Here is a 23,603-nt window from a genome sequence, read left to right as displayed (position 1 = left end):
AATAGTCCTTTCTCTGCATCCCTTGTGATGTCAGTGCAAAGGATTGTGGGAGTTGGATAATCCTTCATCCAGTGACTTTACATAAGAGCCTCATATATCGCAATACTATTACTGTTGCTACTGCTTTATCATTGTTCTCTGTACATTTGGGACCAAAACAGAAAAATACACTATCTCCATCTGATAACTTACAGTAGAATGTATGGGAGCTTCAATAAAGACACTGCTGGAAAAAAACTACCTGCTTCCGTCTGTGCAAATCTTCAATTTCTATGTAAATACAGATCCTGGGTTAAATCCACTGCACTGAACACGTGTCACCATTAGACTGATGTCTCAGGATTGAGTGACCCACGACAATCTATCAGGGAAAATATGGGGGGAAAAATCCCAGCAAATTTGAAAACTTTCGGACTACTAATGATAATTTCTGTTTCCTTTTAGCCCTTGTGCTTTCCTAGGCACTTTAACGTTGGGAGTTGGGTCATCTAGACCCACTAGACAGTGCTCTGAACCTTTTTTCTTCAATGATTTGTGATCTTCACTGGTGTCCATGGATTACATGAAATCCTTCCACCTTTATCCACCTTTGTCATGGTAGGGAGAACACATCAAAGTAAGGGGGGGTCATCTAAGATAGCACAAGGGTTAAAATAAATGACTGAAACTTGTTCGGGACTACTAAAGACCACAAAAATGCTCATTTAAGGGCTGTCAATCATTTTCTTTTGGGAAGAATTTGCCTCGTTAAACGTTACTGAATGAAGAGATAAAAAAACAGAGTTTCTAATATGAGCAGCACTGTTTTTAACATCATAGTTGAGTTGAAGGTAACATTATTTTAGATAAATATTTGTCTAACTTGTCCTGTCCACCAGCTGAGTAAACATATGAGAGCTTAAAGCCTCTTTGTGTTAGACATATTTTAATGTTATGAATCTTCTGACACACAAGGTGTATATTTGAATAAACCCCTTTTGTAATTTAAACTTTATATTTGTTGCTGTATTTTTGTTTGACCGGACAGAAAAGAAGAGGGAAGAATTATATTTGGTACAATTTTCAATCGATTTAAAGAGATCACTTAAGACAACTGGATATTCAAGTAACACGTTTAATTTGCCAACATTTTTTTTAAATGTTATCTAAATTTTTTTTCTTTCAAAAAATGTTTTTCGAAAGATGTGAGTTTTATAAGGAATTTCCTAAACCTAAAAAAAATATTAAGGAATTTTCAGCCTCGAGTTTCATGGTTCAAAGGTTTATTGAGAGAGTCTGCTGTTCTGGATGGTCTATAGAAATATGACAGCGTTAAACTTAAGTTGCAAAAAGCCTAGAAACAAACAAACTAGTGGCTGGGAAACAAAAATATAATTTTGACTATGAGAATTACTGTACCTAAATGCAGAAAAGGTACCAAAATAAAAGCACATTTAGTTTTGGGTGAAGTGCCGTGCTCATTTCCTCGCGTCTCCTCAGATTTCTTGTTTGGGTTTTACGAGGACTCGGTTTGTCGGCTCATGATGCAATCTGTTTTATTCTTTCACCCCCAGGCGCTGGAAGCATGGGGACTTATATCTGCATTTCAGTAAAGGTCAAACAGAAGCACCTTAGGCTATATTTATAAAAGCAAAGCATCAAAGGAGCAGAACCCCACCAGGAGAAGGTTATTGAAAACCTAACATCTCTTTAAAAATGTTTTCCTCTCATTTACGTCATTAATACAAACATTAACAATGAACGTTTAGTTGATGGGATCTCTTTGTGGATACCAAATGTAAAATAATGTGGTTTTCTAGCGCCTTCTAGTGGCCATCTAGTAGATTTATTTATTGCACATTAAAAAACAACAACAAAGGTTAATTTTTCCCCCCTTTTTTACTAAAATGAACAGTTGATCCATGAAAATGAATACCTAAAATGTTTCAGTTACAAACAAAATGAGGCCAAACGTGATTGTACTGCTTGGAGAGGAAAACAAACAGACATTTCACAGTTAAATACACGGGCCACATGAAATTACTGACAAAAAAAAAAATAAAAAATTCAACATAATTATTTTCACTTTTTTGTACAAAGTTTGTGGTATAATTTCATTTTTTTTAACCAGTTTTAAGACAGCTTTAACTCACATAATTTGTCATTTTATGTGAACTGTACAAACGGAGTCTCTAATGTCAGAAGGTCCAAGGCAAACAAAAAGGGATTCCTTGTGTCAGCGCGGGCAAACATGTCACCAATATTTCACAATTCAGAAAACAAAAACAAAGATGAGTTCAGATGGTATCAGTCGAGCTCCTTGAACCGTGCAAACATGGCTTTGCGCACTGCTTGTTTGTAGGTGGCATGGTCCCAAACAACCGGCTCCTTCTTCTTCCTCTGCTAAAGAAAAAAAACAAAACAAATACAGCATCAATTTGGTTAAAAATGAAATATTTGATATTTCTTTGCATAAAATAAAAGTCATTCTTACTTGAACAGGTTCTGCCCCCAATCCAGGCCGTTCACTGACTTTGTTCATGTCTCTGAAAATGAGACAAAATGAACACTGGTTAACACAAAAGCAAATATTCCTCCCTTTGACTCCAGTCATCTTCCTTTGGGTTCCGTTTTAGCTCACCTAGAACTTCTCGCCCACGTGTTCTGATGCTGCACCTGCTGATGGTGGTGCTTCTTTCTTTTTGGTTCTGGTGATCTAGAGACTTCTCTGGCATTGAGCTACACAAGGTAAAAAAAAAACATCAAAGTAAAATATTTGCATATTTAAAAATATGGCAACAGTCTGTAAAGAAAACTCTTACTTCCTTTTCCTGGTTCTCCAAAGCTTCAAGCTCCTTCTTTGACCTCTTAATCTTGAGGTGGATCTCCATATTTTGCTGTTGAGCCAATAAAACAGGAATGAGAAGCCAGATAGCAGAGACTACTGTTGACTACTTTGAGTGTGTATTTTATAAAGGTAGTACTTTATGTAGGTCAGAAAGCTGCTGATGGCGAATCAGAGCATCCTTGTTGGGGAACTGTCTCCTGCACAGCAGACAAGCCATCTTCTTCCAGTCCGTCAGCTTGTCATCCTTCTCTTCAGGCCGGCAGGGCTGACTGACTTTTGCTGCTTCTTCATTATCTTCCTCCACCTCTTCATCACTTCCAGCTGCATAATCTGATGCCAGCAAACCCAAGGAGCCGATTGGCCGCTGAAGAACAGAGCACAGAGTGAATTCTTCAAATAGAAAATGTTTTTTATTGGGCCATGTAGTCAAAGACTCAGCTGCTCACATTGGTTATCATGTTTTCATCGTGTTAGCATACCTTTGACTTTTCGTCTTTCTTGGCAGGAGCTACAGGCTTCTTGAAAGGATCCTCACTACCTGAGATCTAAGACAGCAGAGGGACACATCAAAATGTTGTAGCTGCATATTCTCTAGGGTTGTGAATCCTGAAGAAGAGTCTCCCACCTTCCTCTCAAACACGGCAAAAGCCACATCTGCAGACTTGGACTGTCTCTTATCATCCTCCATCCCAGACTTCAGGACTGGAGATGGAGCACGACAGCTTTCCTTCTTTTGGTTCTGGATCTTCGCCCAGCGCTCCATATCTTTCATGATCTGTAAAAAGGCACCTAACATTTAATAATCCACCAATTGCATGTAAAAAGATCATGTTTTACTAAATCTTACCTTGACAGCTGCCAGGCTTTTTGGCTTTTCCTCTTTGTTGTCTCTCTCTTTATCCTTTTTAGCAGCTTCATCTTCTTCCTTCTTGTCTGGAGTCGCTGTGGCTGTTGTGCTGATCTCAGGAGGGGAGCTGGCAGCTACAACTGGAGCCAACAACGCTTCCGGAGACCCAGAGGGTTTCTTCATCTCCAGAGGAGCATCTGCTGCTGGGTTGGAAAGAATGGCCTGATCTTCAGCAGTCATCATCACAGGCTGGGTCTCTGCAGAGTAACCTCCAGGAACTGGGATGTAGGTCTTTGATGCCGCATCCCAGTACAGGTACTCCTGAGTCTGGGCGTTGTAGAAATACTGAAAAAAACAAAACAAAAGAGGATAAAGTAAACCACAACAATCTATCACTTCAAGAACAAAACTGTAATTAGAATCTCATTTGGAAGTACATCATATTTATCATCCATGTTTTATTTAACAGAACAAAAGACAAAACATAAAAGTGAGTGAAAGTTGACATAAACCCTGGAACTCACACATTCCTTTATTAAAACAAGGCCGTCAAAAAGGAGCTGCAGTTTAATCACACAAGCTCATTTTTTTCCATTGCTCCAAACAAGCATGTCTGAATCTGTATCCGACTCTCACCCTTGAGTGTGGATCGTAGTACAGTGTAGTTTCTGGATCGTAGTAGAAGCCTGAAGTGGAATCGTATAAGTAGCTGGACATGTCGGGGGTCTCTGAGCCTGGAGAAACAAGTTTCCACACACAGAAATAACTGCAAGGGCAAAAATAACCTCAAAGAATCTATTCTCACACACCTGCATATGTGCTAGTTTCTTAACTAAAGGCTGGGTTGATAAAATCAATTCATCGATCTGAATAGATCAAAGCTTGCTTGATCAATAATCCATCCATAAAAGTAGATATTGATCTCTTATGCCTTTCCTTTTCCGGTGACTTAAGGCATAGCAGCAGTAAAGCTAAAGTCCGCTAGCTTGATGCTAATGGAGTTTCCCATAGGACGGCTAATGCTAATGCTGGTCAACCTAAAAATACATTGCTGACTAAATGAACACTTTTATAGATTCACAGGCATGAATTTTTAAAACTTTTCAAAGGACCTTTTTCTTAAGTAGCCATTTGTCGTCTAAAGTGCCGTTTTTTGCTCAATAAAGTTTAATGCTGTAGCGTGAGCTCCACCTAGTGGCCAAACAGAAACTCTCTCCAGGAGAGGCAGAACGCAATGATCTGCAAATTTTTGTTGGAGCTTCTCCTTTTGAGAAACCACGTAAGACTGTATGGTGTTAATAATATCATTGGGTTTTTATTTGACTAATAATATTTACAGTGTGTGAGCTGCATAAGATTAATGTAAATATCACATCAAGATTATTATTGTGTTTCTAAGCAAATTTGTCTAAATGTGAAAACCCTGTACATTTAAAATTGAATAGAATCGAATCGAGTTGATCAAAAGAATAGAAAAAAATAGAATCGATCCAGGCTTTGGTTAATCGAATGAAATAGATTGAGGACATTATTAGTCATACCCAGCCCTACTACAGACTTACTTAAATGAAAATAATATTTTTAACGTGTTCTTGAGGTATTTTTCTGATAATTTAGTACATATATAAAGAAAACTGGAAAGTAGTGGTGTAGTGATGCTGCTAAAACAATGGGCAGGGCACAGGTTCCCTTCTCTGCTTCTTTCTGATGCTTCCACTATAGACAACTAGAAGCACGTACATGATCTTTCTCTTCAAAAGATGATCGGAGTAGGACTTTAATATGATGCTGAGGCGTTTACGAAGCTTCATCATTTCAACATGCTGAAAGTGAGGCTATTCCTACCGTAAATATACAGCTGCGATGCATCTGGGGTGGAGGCCACCCCAGCTGGGTCTTCAGGGACAGGAGCAGCACCGGCCTGGTAAAATGGAGCTACAGCTGCAGCTTCAGTGTAGCCAATTCCCTAAAAGTATTCAAGTAAAGTAAAAACTTTCAGATCTCCAATCCAATGTTCAGATCTCTGCTTTTTTTAAATGGGCCTCTTACCTGACTCATGCTGGAACTTGATGCCGGATCAGAACTATTGCTGCCACTCATCACATCGCCTGAAGAAAAACCTTTAATCAGTCATTAAGTAAAGTTCTTTCTTAGCTAGAGCTACTATGCGGTGATGGAGAAAGGTTCATTTCATAAGGAGAAATACCGTCTATTCTAGAAGTTGGATCCACAGGAGGCTGCAGAGGTGGCAGGAAGGGTGGAGGTTGTAAGTACGGCTGCTGCTGCTGAACCACACAAAGAAACATAAGATGTTGCTTCTCTTTAAATCAGCTAGATGAGATGCTACTGATGACATGTACACTACAGCAACATGCAGTTACCGAGATGCTGTTGTCAGGCGGGAACCCAAGGATGGAAGTGTTTGGTTTGTCTAACCCTCTTCTAAAACTGAAGGAAACCAAAAGAACAAAGTTCATGAGATTTCACTGCAAAGCATGGATTAAAGAAAAAAAAAAACATTTCATACACAACTCTTTACCTCTGGTTTTTCAAGGGTTTTGCTACCTCAGCATAAACTCGGACTCCGTCTATATAAAGGGGTTTGGGTTTTGTGAGCAGCTCTACCAGACGCGTCACTTGCTACAGAAATGAAAAGAGGTTATGGAACGAATTCAGCGGGTTTCAATGTTTGTGAAGGTTAACGGCTGTAAGGAGGTTACCTCATGGGAGTCCATGTCCACAAAGCAGAAGCATTTCATTAGACGAACGTTTTTCACCAGACGAACATTTCTCTCATCCAGATATGCAAACGGATCCAAAGCCTTGAGGATGGTCTCCACTGTGGTGGTGAACTTCACGTTCTTTATTATCATGGCTGTGATGACACATCAACAAAAATGCATCAGCAAAACCCAATGTTTATTGGAAGTGTTTTTTCTCTAAATTTTGGGCTGCGTACTTTTACTATCTCTGAATACCGACGGTGCCTGGTCTGAGCTGCTTTGAGGAAGGCTGCCGTCTGCAGTTTCCTCCAGCAGCTGCTGGTCCACCTGCTGCTGCCAGGCCTCCGGAGTCAAGTCAGAGCTCCGCTGCCACTGGTCCTGTGACGACTGCTCCATTTCATCTTTTGGGGCGGAGCCATTGAAGTTGTCATCCATCTCCTCTGAAGACTCATTTAATTTGGACAACTGGGGGTCCAGAGTTTGAGGTACTGCACGATTAGATTCCTTTGATTTTCCAGAAAGACAAAACAAAGGCATCAATGTCAAAGAGAAACAAATGTTAGAAAGAGACCAGATTAATGATTGACCTCTGACAAAACATCTCCACTCTCCTTATGAGGGTTTTTTATAATAATTTGGTGATGCAAACTGAATCTACGGTGGCCCTGAAGTGCAAATCACACAAAAAAAAAAATCACTCAACACAAAAGTATTAAAGATCACAGCGACAATTAAGAAAGCAAAACAAATAACATTTTAGAAATCAGAACTAAATTCCAGAAACCAAAACAATAAAAATAAAACAATGTTCATTTCCAGAAATTAACAAGAAATGTAAAAAAAGGAAACCAGTAAAACGAGGTACTCTGGGACTTCGCTGATTTGATTATGACGTTTGACTTTGTTGCATTTGAGTTTTCCAAATGCATCTTCAATAATAGTTTTATGATTAGTATGGAGCATATCCAGTATTGTTTCATGCCAATATATTTTGATTGAACTGATGGACAAACGTGATCTAATTAGCAATGCCTTACAGTATCTTTTTCGGTTTTCATTAAAAGAAAAACAAAAAAACTTCGGAAATCATAATTAAATGTTAAAAGTAAATGAAGCAAAAGAAAAACCAAGAAAAAAAGACGAGACATTGAGTGATTTGTTGATTTGCATTTCAGGGCCCCCATATGAATCCTCTCTGACAATGAGAGTTTAAAATGATTTTGTTAAACAATAATCTCACGTAAACTAATGGTCGACTATGCAGAGTTCCCTCGCTATATCGCTGTTTACTTTTCAGGGTCTTGTAGTTCTGTAGTTTTTTCTTCAGTGCAATTTTGAATGTTTTTAAAACAAAAAATCTTCAAACAACGCATTGCGTTTTGTTTCCTGATTGGCTGTTGACCTTGACACTCAATATTTTCTGTGGCATGTTTCCTGCACAGAGACGCTGCACGGTCTGCATCCGTGTTTTCATTCTATAGTCCTGGACTTATTTGTCAATAAAGGTTTGAGCTCAAGAGTTTAAACAAGAGAAAAGTCTGAAAATGTTCATGTCTGTCTGTGAAAAGTGAATAAAGTGTGTAGTGAGGAGTTTTACAGCCTTGATGTTTCCTTCGAGTTCATGTTTACAGCGGTTGGTACTTCTGAGTTTTAGAGCAGACGCCACCCACACGTCACCACTAAATCCAAGTCCTCCATTGGTCACAGTGCTGCGATTCAAACTGGAATGATTCTCCAGCGATAACAACAACGGTTACACCTGCACTGGAGCAACAGTCTAAACTACAAGAAGGAAATTCTGAGAATGTGCTTTCAGTTCCTAGCTTAGTCACAGGATGTTGATAAAAATGTTTGTCAATTTTATGTTTGTTCTGTAAAACTTGAAAACATGTGAATTTATTTGTAGAATTAATGTTTTGGTTTTAAATGAAACTGATCAAGCAGTTTAGCACTCTGTTTTATGTATGTTCTTTTTTGAAACTTGAAAGCTTTTGCTTTAATTTTGAGTTTAGTTTGTAATATATCTCCCTTTTCTCAGTTAACTAATAAATATTTAAATCTAAACAACCTCCTGATGGTTACACATTTCTCGGATGAGCAACAGAGGTTTCAAAATTGACAAATATAGTTATTTGGTTTATATCCTGCGTGATATTTTTTTCATGTCAGGCTATCGTCTGACATGAAAAACTATAATGTGATATCAAAAATTCTATATCGCTCAGCCCTATCCAGTACTATAGGATGGAAAAGACAGAAGCCTCAAAAGTAGCTGGTAGTAGATGAGTTTAATTTAGCTCCTTGCATCAAATAATCAGTATGTCATGCGATAATAAATCACATTTACTTTGACAATATTCCACTCATTTTGGAGAACTGTTTTCATGTTCCTCTACAGCAGGGGTCGGGAACCTTTTTGGCCGAGAGAGCCATAAACGCCACATATTTTTAAATGTAATTTCGAAAGAGCCATACAATAATGTAGTTTCCCTTTCCCACACTGAGGCACGGAGACTTAACCTCTTTTAAGGTTCTTTATTCTGGTGACTGCAGACCGCAACAAACGCCGAACAATTAATTCTGGTTTCAGGCTGTTACAAACTCTGTGAAATAATAGATAATAGTAAACTGAAAGTGCTGGCGCACATTTTTCTCTCCAAGCAACGCTACTACTGCACGCCTCTGGCATCGCATCGCGCCCGAGAGGGACTGGTCTAATGAAAAAAAAAGTATAATTAAAGATTTGTCTGCGAGCCACATGTGACCATCAAAAGAGCCATAAATGGCTCGCGAGCCATAGGTTCCCAACCCCTGCTCTACAGGAACAAGCGCTGAAACCATCAACACCACACACACACACATACACACGACTGTTAAATCCCATCCGTAGCCTTTAGCTGATGGAGCAGCTGGAACATGCAGCGATTTTTAACAGGATCCAGTCAGAACTGGAGGATAAAGCTGCTGTGCTTACAGCAGAAACCATCACATTTTAAAACGTGTCGTGACACTGCGTACACCATCATCCTGATCTAACCAGAGCCCTTCTGTGAAGTAGCTTTTACAATCAAGTAAGAATAGTGAAACTATGTCAACTAGTAAAAATAGTTAAATATTAAAACTGGTGATAATAAGTCATGTGGAGAAGCTTGGTCACTGAAGCTTTAGTATCCTCAGAGCAATCTTTCTGTCAAACTTCCATTCTTCTAAGATGGCGGCTGCTGCTGCTGCTGTGTCTGCCAACACTGGCGCGACTGCATCAACAAACGCCGACATACAGATCGCTAAGGTCGAAGAAAGATCTGTTGAATTCTTTGCTGGACCTGGCTCATGAACAGCCAATGCACATTGGCTCTCTGAAAGCAGCTGTGTGTGACACCGTTCATTGGGACCCTGACGCCCCACCATGGCCTTCCTTGAGCTCTAGACCCAAACCGCTTTGGTCTGAGGTGGTCAGCTGCAGGAAGAAAGCCTTGCACTGTGATGGCCTCATCCTCTCCAACTGTTTTGATGTTCTGTTGGGTCCAACATCTGACGGCGTGCTGGCAGCTGCTCCTCCACCAGGCGGTGAAAATCTTCGCCCTGTAGCTGTTTTTTGGACCAAGAGAAGGCCGCCCAGCATCTGGAGGTTCTTCTATTGCCCAAAACCGGTAGCTCCAGAGAGACGCACTGAGTAGACGCTTCTGACACTTGTCACCATCCGAACAAAATCCACACAATAATAGTCTACGGAGGAGAAATGACCTCAAGTTTCAGCAATCTGAGACCCTCAAGGACTTCCTCATCAGGACCCTCATCCACTCCAAGCAGCTAAACAGACTGCATCATCTGCGGTCTGCTTTCATCTCCCCGCTTTGGAGACATTGGAGACATCTGCTTCACATCTGGCTTAAAGGACAGTATTTCTAATAATATCCCATATGTAGACAATTTCACCACCTTTTACAACAAGACCATGGCTGAATTTGAATACTTCCTCTACCCCTCTGTCTTCTCCCTATCCCTCCAATTGTCTCTGAAATAGTTTTTTTGAAAGGGAAACCCTGCAGGGATCTGTATCCCTCCGCATGTGCCGTAGAGGCACATTTCTTTCAGTGGGTGTGGATGTAATGTAAGTACAATGTTTGCGCTTCACTATTTGCAGTTTCACGTATTTGCTGATTTTTTTTTCAGTCACGTGACTCCGGTAGTTCATCACAAAAACTCAGCTCAAGACGCCTGTATGACACTTTTGTGTCCGAAAGAGGTGCTGTGGGGGAGGAAGGGAGCGGGGATAAAGAGGATTTTTTATGAGTAGGGAACTGTAGCGGACATCCTCTGGCCATGGGGGTAGGGGTAAGGGGGTTCTCTGTGTGTCTCTGGTGCCACGACTAAAGGGGAAAATAATGTAGTGTATTTTTCATTGTATCACCGGTTTTACCCAACAGAAAGCTCCAGTGAGAACTGAGGACACAATACATAACTTATGATGTGGCTGCAAAATTTATCAATATTATACATCAAACTCCCACTCAGACTTACAGTGGTGGACAAAATTGTTGGTATCCCGCAGTTAAAGAAAGAAAGTCCACAATGCTCACTGAAATGACTTGAAAAGTAACAATAAATTAAAATTTATTTAAAATTAAATTAACTAAATCAGCCATTACTTTTGAGTTGTTGATTAACAGAATTACTTAAAAAAAAAACTAATGAAATAGGGCTGGACAAAAATGATGGTACCCATAACTTAATACTTTGTTGCACAACCTTTTGAGGCAATCACTGCAATGAAATGGTTTCTGTATTTGTCAGTGAGCCTTCTGCACCTGTCCACAGGTATTCTGGCCCACTCCTCATGAGCAAACTGCTCCAGTTGTCTCAGGTTTGACGGGTGTCTTCTCCAAATGGCATGTTTCAGCTCCTTCCACAGATGTTCAATGGGATTCAGATCTGGGCTCATAGAAGGCCACTTCAGAATAGTCCAACGCCTTTCTCTTAGCCATTCTTGGGGGGTTTTGGCTGTGTGTTTTGGATCGTTGTCCTGTTGGAAGACCCATGACCTGCGACTGAGACCAAGCTTTCTGACACTAGGCAGCACATTTCTATCCAGAATGCCTTGATAATCTGGAGATTTCATTTTACTTTGCACAACTTCTAGACACCCTGTGGCAGATGCAGCAAAGCAGCCCCAAAACAGAACTGAGCCTCCTCCATGTTTCACAGTAGGGACAGTGTTCTTTTGGTTGCATGCTTCATTTTTGAGTCTACCAACATAGAGCTGATGTGTTTTACTAAAAAGCTCCAGTTTTGTCTCATCTGTCCAAAGGACATGTTCCCATAAGCTTTGTGGTTTGTCAACATGCATTTTTGCAAATTCCAGTCTGGCTTTTTTATGATTTCCTTTCAACAGTGGTGTCCTCCTTGGTCGTCTCCCATGAAGTCCACTCTGGCTTAAACAACGACGAATGGTGCGATCTGACACTGATGTACCTTGATCTAGGAGTTCTTTAATGTCTTTGGAGGTTGTTCTAGGCTCTTTGGATACAGTTTGAACTATCTGTTTCCTCAATTCGTGGTGATGGTTTCCTCGCCTTTACCTTTACGATGTTTGTCTATCATTTTGTTTCTAATGTCCTGGGACAATTATCTCCTTTGCTTTCTGTTGTCCATGTTCAGTGTGGTACACACCTTTTCACCAAACAGCAACGTGACTATTTGTCTCCCTTTAAATAGGCAGACTGACTGATTATGGGTTTGAAAACAGCTGTGATGTCAATTAAAGGACATACCCGAGTTCATCATGATCCCATGGGCAATTAGTTCTCAGTCTTTTATGGAGGTACCATGATTTTGTCCAGCCCTATTTCATTAGCTTGTTTTTTTTAATAATTCTGTTAATCAACAACTCAAAAGTAATGGCTGATTTTCATTATTTAATTTTCAAAATGTTTTAATTTATTGTTACTTTTGAACGTTTCAAGTCATTTCAGTGAGCATTGTGGACTTTCTTTCTTTAACTGAGGGTACCAACAATTTTGTCCACCACTGTAACTGCATTATGTGATTTTTTTTTTTTTTTTTTTTTTCTAACTTGTCCTGTCCAACAGCTAGGCAGACAGATGAGAGCTGAGGGCCTCTTGGGTTGGACATATTTTACTTTAACAAGAGGGGTTATTTATCTTCAGACAAACCAAAGGTATGTCTGAATAAACCCCTTTTGTAATTGAGGCCAAACTTTATTAATTTCAAACATGTCTGAAAATCTTTGGTGTTGGACCGGACGGAAAAGGAAAGAGGGGAAGAAGAGAGAGGGACGTTAGAGAGAGGGGGGGTAGGGGGTGATAATAGGAGGGGAAGGGGGATAAGACCATGAAGCAGCATAAAGCAGCAAGTTTACTGGTTGTTAATCATTATGGTAAGGTTCAAATGTAAAAAAAAAAAAAAAAAAAAGGGCGGAGCCTGTCCACACACACACTCAAATGTTATAAACACACCTGTTAGTTGCAAAAATGTCCACCTGTCGACATGTACACAAAACAGATAGTGTTCACACGCATACTTATGCCTTAAAACCAACTAGTGTGAAATATTTCAGTCATTCAGTCTGTTGAGCTAACACCTGTGCTCAGGTGAGTGTTTATGTTCTTCTAAAATGGATGGTGGAACGTGAAAAGAAGGAGGGAGAGTGCCCAGCCATCCCCACCCCAAGACCCCCACCGCACCAGCAGCGGCAGCCGGAATCCCCCCAACGCCACACGGGAACCGGCAGGGAACAACCGCCGCCCGGGCGACCAAGCCCGCCACCCAGGCCAGGGCCAGCAGGGCCGCCGCATGGCCCCCAGAGCCAGAGAGCAGGGAGGCACGGAGGGAAAGAGGGCGCCGCCCCAGCCCAACCAGGAGAGCAGCCCCCCCGCCGCGCCGGGAGAACCCAACGCAGGGCCCCACCGGAGAAGGACGCCCACAGCCCCAGACGAGCACCCCACCACCACCCAGGAGTTCCGGGCATCCCCCCGCCCCAACCCCAGGTACGAGCCAGGACCCCCCAAGGGAGACCCACTCCGCACTCCAGGCAGCCATCCGCCCGGCCCACGGTTGGTCCAGGGAGGAGCGAGGCAGGGGCCCGCCGCCCCCGCCCAGAAGGGGGGAACCCCGGGGAAAAAAGAGGGCCCACAAGGGGTGTTGTAAATATGGCCCGACCAGGCTCGGCCACAGTTGGAAATTTGGCGGGGCCCAGCACTCAGGAGCAAGGACCAGAACCCACCCCCCAGGGACACGAACACCCCCGGCTCAGATGTAATGTGAACCCCCCCACCGCGCGGAGAGAGCACCGCCGGGCCCAGGAAGCCGGCACCCCGGGGACACAGCCGCCGTTGCAAAGGGGCCCGTACCCCCCACCAGGGAAGAGGCAGGGGACAGATGGTCCTAGGTCCCACCTTCCTTGCAAAATGTGTGTGCGTGTATGTGTGTTTGAGAGAGTGTGTGTGTGCATGTGTGTGTGTTTATGTTGGGATGTATATATTGAGGGGGGAGGGGTGTGTGTACTAAGGGGGTGCGGTTAAAATTGGCAGGTAGGGCACTAAGGGGACGTCTCCTGATTACTCACAGTGACGTCCCCTCACCCTCCCCACCAAGGGGCCCTAAATGTCTAAGGTGCGGTTAAAATTGGCGGGTAGGGTGCTAGGAGGACATCCGCTGCTTGCTGGCAGTGATGTCCAAGCACCCCCCCTACCAAGGGCCCTACATGTCTAAGGTGCAAATAAAACCGAAAGAGGGGGGGCCCACTCCATACGGCAACCACAGGAGGGGGGTGCATTATGTGATTTTAAGGTTGAACATGTTAACAACAAACTAAAGTCAACCAATCGATGCTGCAGCTCCACTTAAAACAAAAATGGTGAAAACTACAGCACCTTAGAGAAATGAAGTGATCAGAGCCATGAAATGTGAAGACAGGAGAGCGGAGAGGACGTGGAGAAAAACAAAATTAACTCTACTTCAAGAAAATTTTAAAGAACAACATATGATGTACAGTCTTGCAATATAAAAGAGCTAGAACCCTCCTCTTCTAAAATCTAATTATACAAAAAATATGACTTATGTTCTTTTTAAAAAATAGACACCAACTAAAAGAGATTCTTAGAAGGTCCTCCATAGCAGCATCAGATGCTACATGCAAGTTTTGCAGCCCACTTCAGGAGTAAATCAATGTTTTCAGATCTAATCTTTTCCTGGTTAAAGCTTTAACTTAGTTGGCTAAGAGGTTTGGGCATCTCTGAAGTAGAATCTCCATCCCCCACTACAGTATAGTTTTTAATCTATTCTAACTAATTAAAAAGCAGGGTTGTTACTTTGCTTTAAAGTGATGGATTATATAGTGTGGTGTCCTAGGAACAGACATTTTGATCTACAGGGAGAACAACTTGGCAAACTTGGAAAGAGATTTTTGTTTTCAATTTGAAAAGTTAACAACTCAAAGCAGATTGACACGGTCAACAGCCAATAAGGATGCAGAACACGGTGCGTGTTAAAATATACCGTAATGTCCGGATTATAAGCCGCTACCTTTGTCACACGCTTTCAACCCTGCGGCTTATTCAAAATGCAGCTAATTTATGCATTTTTTTTAACGACCGCTGGGTGCGCTCGACCAGAAAAGGTAAGTGTGAGACAGGGGGAATGCAAGTTTAATGTAAAGTCTCACTTTGAGAATGAATAGCACAAACAGATACGGGAAATTTAAGCAGAACAGCAGATGGTTCTAGCCGTCAGTCATCTGAACTGTCACTAATATCCATGAACCATACACCTCTTGACTACGAACAGTCTCAGGAGGAGGCTATGAGCGAAGCTGAATGAGTATTCCCATTTCCAGCATCATGCCCATTTATTTTGACACACCCACAAGCAGCCAAACAGCATGAAGGTGACTTCTGCTTAGACCCCTCAGTCATGGTGCGACAAAAAGAAACACCCATGCTCAGCCCTATTTTGGCCGCATCCCACAATCCCTTGCTGCTATTAGACCCAACGTGCACATGACCGCCACAACAATATGACGCAGCTTTCAAGTTAAAAGCAATCGTCAAAAGCAGTGTGAAAAAATCCACCATCACCAACAGGTTTGGAAAAGACAGTCTGCTGCGTGACGGAGAGGACAGCGCAAGCTCAGAAGTGAATTTTCCTCGGAGTGACACTGACAGCTACAACGAAGGAGAGACAGAGAGAGTCTGTGGCCAAGAATGTCTGACGCTATTCCAATCCAACACTGAGGAGGAAGACTTCCATGGTTTCAGTGCACAGGAGGAAGATGAAGAAAGCTCTCTGACTTTTACGTCCATGTTTTTTAAACCAACCCTGTTAGCGCTGTATTACGGTGTGTCACTGTTGAGGAAGAAAACTTCCAGCACACGCTGCGCCTATAAGCTACTGTTGCTCTCAGTGACTTTTATGTTCATGTTTTTAAACCAACCCCGTTAATACCATATTGCTGCCGTATTACTGCCGTGTCACAGGCACTGTTTGAAAAATAAAAAGCTCAGGTATATCATTAAAACTTTGAAAACTCTTTCCCGTGTACCGTCTTTCTTTGTAATTATATCATGTGTTGGACCTTTCCTGCAATTACTTTTTTCTTTCTTTCCTCTCCGCTGAAGGCGGATTTTCCTTCGGTTGTTCACTTCCCTGTTTGGACCCCCAGAGCCTCCAGAGTGGGTTAATAAAGAATTATCATCTTCTTCTGGGGGAAACCTTTTATTACAGTTCTCTTTCACTCTGTATGAGAAACATAAACACACACCCCCAAAAACACTCTCGCTGCTCTTGCTCTCACTCGCTGCATGCGCGCTCTCCCCTTCAACATGTTTGAACATGGGCGCATGCGGCTAATATACAGGTGCGGCTAGTGTGTGTATAATTTACCCCTTCAAAAATGTAAAGTGTGCAGCTTGTAATCAAGTGCGCTCTATGGCCCGGAATTTACGGTAATTAAAAAACCATGCAAAATTACACAGAAAAAATCTGATACAGCGAGGGAAAACTGCAATGACATCAAAGGCATTTAGGTTGATCGAAATTCATGAATGACACTAACCTGAAGACTTCTTTCACATTCTTCTGGTTGGGTATACTTCATGGAAACTGTTCTATTGCCAACTTTTAGAGAAGCCTGCAAGAAAAATAAAATTCCCAATCAGCAAAACATTAGGTGAGTGACCTCCTCCTAAATAGTATCAGTGCCACCAAACATGCATTATGGCAGGTTTAGTCTCCCTTCTTTTATTATGAGGACAAAAATGACGGTGTGCAAAATCCAACATTGGCCATTTGTCCCCTGGATATTTTCGTGGGAGTCAAATCTCAGGCAGCAACTAGGAATTGCTGTCATTAAGACCTGCCAACTACTGTTTCAGCACAACAACAAAAAAGACAAAGCATCTGGTCTGTACCGTGACAGATGAGAAGGAATAATACCCACCAGTTTTCTAGAGCCACAAGCGACACATTTCTTTGATTCAAACCAAAAAGAAAGAAGGTGCGCACCTCGGAAGCATCCGGAAAAGAAAAAATAAATCCTGAACTTAAAAGCTAAAAGTTAAATTTAGCGTTGAATTATTTATTTTCCACCTTGTCCCTCAACGCCTAAACCAACTTTTTTTAGAACTGAATGTGGTTGTGAATTGCAACTATTACCATGGCAGGTTCAAGTACACACACACCAACAGCCAATTCTTTGACATTTTTTTTTTCTACACCATGAACAACCCAATTTCTTTTACTATACACAAATTATATATATATATATATATATATATATATATATATATATAAATAAAAATACACACACACACACACCCACACAAGCATAAACATGTGTTCTGGTTTCATAATACAAAAAAGACCAACTAAAACCAAAACTGGTTTTACACAACTAATTCATCATCCAGTGTCTGTGCTGAACCATCATCACTAGTAAACAAACCCAACAGCAAACATAGAGCCAAAAAAGCACCAGACGATCAACGATCAATACAACAGATTTCAACCGTTTTGAACCACTTCCATCAAGGTCATGAAAGACAACAACCACTTCCATCAAGTTCTTGGAGCTGAACATCGTATCCTGAGAGCAACCGATTGTGTTTTGTCGAACCGTTTGTGTTTAGCCGTTTTGTCAAATGGCAAGCATCAAAAGTGAAAGTCAAAATGTGCAGGAAGACATGGTCCAGTTCAAGGAAGAGTCACAAAAAGAAAGGGAATTTGAGAAAATTCTGAAAGCGAAAAAAAAAAAAAAAAAAAGGAAATCTTGCCATCAGAAGAAAACAGAGCAATCATGAAGAAATTAAGACTCAAAGTCAACAACCACTGTGAAAGCTGGACAAGAAGAAGGAGGGTTCACAATGAAGAAATCCGAAAGCCACTTGTTTGGTGCCAAAAGGCAAGTTGTGAAGGGACCAACTAACAGCACACCATTTGTACCAAGCCGTGCCGAAACTGAGGGGATGAGGTGGGGGTGATTGCTCGCCGTTTCAGGCTGAACTCATAATAATCCATTACCCTTTGTACCGGGGAATTGTTAGAAGGTAGAGTAGAGTTGGTGGTGGAGTTCACTCCTCCTGTCAGCTGTGAGACAGTTTGACTACAACCATATGTGACTATCCACATTTTTTGTCCGTTTGTGACAAGTTCAGAAGATTTTCAGTTTCAGCCAAAAACCAGAAAGACCCATCTTCATGTTTGCAAGAGGTTTGCCGCAATCTGACAGGTCTCATTCCCTGGAACTATGCGTTTTGTCAAGGTCAACTTCCAAAACACCATTCACAACCATAAAAAGCGATGCCGGAGGTAAACAGGCTTCAATCTGCATCAATTGGCAAGAATCCCCCACAAAGCCAAGCTGTTCAGGGATGCCCAAATCCAGGCCTCCAGGGCAAGCCTCCTCCTGGTTGTCCAGAAATCCTGCCTTATCTGCTGCTGATTACCTGGATCAGGTTTGTTTAGCCAGTAAGGAGCTTCAATGGCAGGTTGATTGGAAAACATGTAGGACACCGGTCCTCGAGGCCAGGATTTGGGCACCCCGTGACTAGTTAAAACTAACTTGTGCTGGAAAAATAAGTAAATAAAGAGATCAGCCCAACAATTTAACTTTAAGTCCCATCACAAATACTGACAAAAATGTATCGTAAAGAACTGTTCGCACTTAAATTCCATAAAGCTGATCAATCAATAGATCAATAATTAAATACATAGGTTGTACAGAAAACTCTACTTGAGGAATAAAACCAGTCGGACCCAGAACTATTAAGACATCAATCAAAAGATGCCAAAATGTGTCTTCTCTGAAAGAAGAAAGCCAAAATAGTTCAGCTAGTATGCTTTCCTTCAATCGTCTTATGAAGTAAATCCAATAAAGAGTAATTATATAACATTAGGGGGCTTACAAGTAAATGGTTAAAGGTCTGAGATAGTAACTGATTGGAAATTTCATCTGTCCATATGTAGAACTGCGTAAACGGCACTTTTGTGAAGCTACATGGATAGTTGCTAAAAGCGCTAGACTGCAATAACTTCCATCATCACACAATAGCTGACTAAAATCTGTCTTTAGTTAAGATGGGTTGAGGAAAAATAGCAGCATTCCATCCCAGATTCTCCCCCTCCCCGTGCTACTGAATGCCCTCTCAACCCCTCGCAATCCTGATGGGAGAGACGGCCTTCGCAGAGTGACGAGGATGGGCCACCTTGTTGGACTCCATGAAGTGGACTGCATCCTCGAGGTTTAAAAACTCCACATAGGCCATATCGTAGCTGTAACCTGGGGACAGCATTTGAAATACAAATGGGTTTTTGTTAGTCAATGCCAGTAATGACAGTCACCCAGTGAAACATTAAAAAAAAAGAAAAAAATGTCGTATTTACATTCAGATCAGCGGGAGCGAAGTTTCACACCTTCATTACAATACATACCATTTCATCAAAACGTTTGTTTGGGTTCTTCCTTGCCAGTACACCAATGACTGACTGAATTTACATTTATCACTCTTTTAATAAAGACAAGCCTTAATAGCCAGACAGCTGGTGGTAAACATTTGCATGGTGTGTCCCCTGCAGAGGTCCTGTTCATATCAAAATAGGAAATAGATCTTTTTGTTTTGTTGTATTTGTGGATAACCTGATGGCTCCTAAGAAAAAAACTTCAAAAGGCTTGGTATCATGTAAGTATCAGGTGTGTACAACGAACCTCTGGAAGAAAAAAACTCTGCAGCAGAAGTTTAGAACATTGTGATGGCTGGAGACTAGAAAGACGATTTCTGTTTCAGGTTTCAGTTTTTCTGTCAGAGTGGGCAGAAATAATGTCCACGGATATAAGACCAATTCAACTGAGTCACCTTTTCACAAATCTATGACCGACACTAAACGTCACCCTCCAAATATTTCCAATGTCCAGTCCGTAACCGCTGACCCCAAACAGCGCACAACCTCAGACAAGACAAGCGAAGGCAGGACAGAACCCCCCTTTACTGAGCAGGTTCACACAAACCACCAACAACAAAAGCAATTGGTAATAAAAGAAAATATATAAATAAGGCGGAGATTCGAACGCTGTTAAACCGAAACATCGGAGGGACTTGTTGGCGATCGAGTGCCTCAAATAAACTCATAGTGAACCCCAATCTTACCTGGGATGACTGTTTTGATTTTCATTCCCTGCATTGGCACACCGTCACGGACCGCAAAAGCACCAAGAATCTGCACAAAAACAAAGCCCACATTAATTTGAGTTCCACACAAAAACAGCAAAAGCACAGTACACTTGACTGTGACTAGTCAAAGCTGCTTTAGTGTTTGATTACCTGTTCCATTGTTGCAGACTTTGGAATTCCCATTACGGATATAATATTTGAAACTTTCTCCTTCATTGAGGCATTCCTGTAATCTTGATCCTTGAGCCAGGAAATGTTCATGAAACATCAAAGCTTGAAAACCCAAACAATCTTACAAAAAACAAATGAAGAAGAAAAGAAGAAACATACCTGGGAAGCAGAATCGGTAAACTCTGATGGCGGAACTGGTTTGGAATCTTTGATGAGACTCTCCGGTGCTTGAAGATCTTTGTGTTTGTATTCAAATATTCTTCCAGATTCTGTCCTGTAATCTATGTCCCTGTAGTCCTGGTCTCTTGCCTGTGCAGTGCTGCTTTGGAGCTCCTCTTTTAGTGTAACTGTGGAAGGACCTTGGCTGTGGGGCACATCTTTCCTTCCTTTAAAGCAACCACTTGGATCCTGAACTTCAAGAGAGGGCAGATTCTTCTTTTGATAAGGAGGCATTTCTGCACCGCCCACTTTATTCTGAGCATATTTGGGGTCCTTTTCTTCAAGCCACGGCTTATTTTCTCTTTTCAGATGACCACTTAAAGAGCTCATTTCTGGAAGAGGACAGCCTTGTGAACCTTTATTGCCAACAGGTGGCATATCTATTGGAGGAAAGTGATCCCTGCGTGGAAAACTAGCATCTTTGCCCGGGAAGCCTAAAGCTGGCTTTTCACTAAAAGGGGGTGGATCTCTTAAGGCCAAATTTCTGCTGAAATCTGGTGGGAACATGGGCTCAGGGACATTCCCAACGTCTTTATCCACAAATGGGTTCCTGTCTTTTTGACGGTTCTTCCATTCTTCAGCAAGAGTCAATTCCTCACCACTCCGATAATCCATAAAAGAAATGCCACTTGAATCCAGATTCCCTCTTCTGCTCACATCATCCTCATCAGCCATGAACTCCGATCTCTTAGGACCAACAACATCTGAAGGTATTTCTGGCTTTTCCCCAACCACGAGCGGAACATCGTTCTTTCCGAATCTTAACGGAGAGCGATCTCTGCCTCTAAAGTTGACAGGTGGACCTGGTCGATTTCTGAAATCCATATCAGAATCAAATCTCCCTCTTGGATTAAATGGTGGCCCTCGTCTGTCAGTGTCCATCGTTCGCCTTTCATGTGGAGGTAAGTCCATACTGAAAGGATCGCCATTCCAAGGGCCCATAGGGGGTCTGTCATACATCTCCCTAAAAGTCTCATTTCTTTCCATCGGAAACCCTCTTGTTCCATCTGCATTCCCAAACCTTGGCATGTCAGAGTGAAGCGGGTCTCTGCCTCTCACGTCCATAAACCTGTGGTTTGGTTCCCGTGAAGGCATCCCTCTCCCTCCCATGTTGTCTAAATCCCTGCCTGGTCCTGGGAATCCTGGTGGATTTATCGGTTTGTCTCTCATTGGCATGTCAAAGTGTCGCCCAAAACTCATGTCCGGCTCCTTCCTGGACCTGAAGTTATCTCTGTTTGCTTCCCTTTCATGCATTTCATCCCGCCCCCTCATAGGCGGCCCACCCATCCTCCTCATATCCATGGGTGGGAGAGGTCTCGGACCCATGTGACCCATTGGACCAAAGTTCATCCCATCTCTAGCTCTGAAGTCTGGCTGAAAACTCTCTCTGCCTCCAAACATTTCTCCACGGTGATCACCTCTGAAAAGAAAATGAATATAATATTACTGCCACTTTTCAACAACTTAATATATCAGAATATTTATTTTAATAACTCTCAATTTTTTTTTGCATATAAGTAGGCTACATTTTAAACCTCATATTTCTATTTTATCTATGGTAGAAAAAATGTTAAATACTTAATGATTACCACACAAATATAGCATTTTAAAAGTCCTGTGAATGTATTAATGTTCAGCAATAATTTAACATTGTTTGGTCAGTGAATCTTGAAAGGACAAACTGCTCAAAAAGACTTTTGTAGGAATCACATTAGAGGGTTTCAATTGATGTTGACAGTCTTAAAATTCCTGAGCTTTGATTGGCTCCATGTTGCCTTTGAGAGAAATAAAACAAAACACGTTTTCCAAGTTACAGGTCTAAAAAAGTTCCTTTGTCCTAAATGAAAATGTGCCAGGGCCAGCAGCACATTTTATTTAAACTTAGCATTGATATACATTAGTGAGTGATATAGATTAATGATTATAGATTGATGAGCTTCAAGGTCTCTCTCTATAACATGTAAATTATGCCATTATTATACTAATAAACATATTTTTAAGCATTTTTATACATTGATATACTATGACACATTTAATCCAGTATATGTAAAGTTTGTCAAAATTAATTGCTTGAAAAAGCAAATTCAAGGGCACTTAAATTTGTCCCGGCGAAATTTTAGGCACCTAACTGTATGTGCAGGCACATTTTAAGAAGTTTGTTTTGGGAGAAACTATTTATCCCTTACTTTTCTCCCTCTGAGATTTTTTTTCAAACCTGTGCTTCTTGAAAGACTAGAGCTCCATACCTAAACGGGGGTCCCCCTCTTGGACCGGGTCCTGGGCCATTCCACATGTTTTTAGAACTTATCCCACCTAAGAGGAAGGAACAACATCAAATGTTTCAATCACTATAGTGGATTTAGTGAATATGACAGATGTAAACTAAGTGGAAGGTACTCCATCATTCAATAAATAGATAAATAAACATTTGGTTTATGCAAAAATTGTAACCTCGCACTTAATAGGATTTATATAACTATGCCACGCTGGCATTGAAGTAAATTGTGTAGTTGATATTCGTAATACCAAAACGTAAAAATGGTGGTAAATGTCGTTAGAGCAGCGCGAGGCCTTAATCTACGCCACAACAAAAATCGCCCACGGAGGAATCCTAACTGACTTTGCGGCTCACAAATTCAGGGCAACAATAATAGACATAGAATAACAAGAAGAACCTAAATAATATAGTTAGCCGTTATTCTTCATGATCAACCAGGCTAACAATGTCAGAAGACGATTCGTTTAAAACTATCGTCCTATTATTACTCTCTAGCTTAAAAAAATAATTAAACAAAAACGTGCTAGCATCTTCGCGTTAGCTGAGGATGAGAAGCGTCTTTAACCAGTCTTATTTCCCACCACTGTGGTTTATGTTTGTTTTGTTTTTCTTTCACTGACCTTGGTACTCCTGAAGTTCGAGTCCAAATAGAGACAATTTTAACGGTATTATTCTTGAGCTAAAGAAAAAGCTGATACGAGTAGCAGCCGAAGTTCCTTTCTTTTAGCTGCTGAGGAAGAAGAGACGAGCTGCTTTTTCTTCTTCTCCTGGAATTACGCACTGTTGATGTTGACTGTTGCGCCGCCCCCTGCTGGTTGCTTTTGGTATTACTTCTGCTGACAGCCCGCTGCTGACA

The 23,603-nt window shown here is 41.5% G+C and overlaps 1 protein-coding gene across 6 annotated transcripts; it reads right to left on the bottom strand.

Moving 5' to 3' along the window:
• Positions 1-1,245: 1,245 nt before the first annotated feature.
• Positions 1,246-23,526, bottom strand: rbm6 (RNA binding motif protein 6). Of its 6 annotated transcripts, none has more exons than XM_023954833.2 (23): positions 23,368-23,526; positions 22,716-22,782; positions 20,410-21,889; positions 20,230-20,319; positions 20,056-20,125; positions 19,117-19,190; positions 16,470-16,544; positions 6,634-6,901; positions 6,395-6,549; positions 6,214-6,314; positions 6,056-6,122; positions 5,881-5,959; positions 5,724-5,782; positions 5,520-5,640; positions 4,311-4,408; positions 3,675-4,019; positions 3,453-3,602; positions 3,307-3,372; positions 2,964-3,191; positions 2,802-2,876; positions 2,621-2,718; positions 2,474-2,525; positions 1,246-2,382 (listed from the first exon to the last, which is right to left on the bottom strand). In XM_023954833.2, exons 2-23 carry the CDS (start codon positions 22,760-22,762, stop codon positions 2,287-2,289), a joined length of 3,894 nt encoding a protein of 1,297 aa, XP_023810601.1. In that variant the 5' UTR covers positions 22,763-22,782; positions 23,368-23,526; the 3' UTR covers positions 1,246-2,286. The 6 variants fall into 6 exon arrangements, with proteins under 6 accessions (XP_023810601.1, XP_023810603.1, XP_023810602.1 ...); XM_023954835.2 differs by having other exon boundaries at positions 1,246-2,379; XM_023954834.2 differs by having other exon boundaries at positions 5,881-5,956.
• Between the last annotated feature and the right edge of the window lie 77 nt (positions 23,527-23,603).

The sequence above is a fragment of the Oryzias latipes genome, chromosome 5, assembly GCF_053564925.1.
Source record: "Oryzias latipes strain Hd-rR chromosome 5, Olatipes_Hd-rR_3.1".
In the NCBI taxonomy this organism is placed as follows: Eukaryota; Metazoa; Chordata; class Actinopteri; order Beloniformes; family Adrianichthyidae; genus Oryzias; species Oryzias latipes.
The sequence above is the reverse complement of the archived record's forward strand: the minus strand, read 5'-3'. Positions and strand labels throughout refer to the sequence as shown.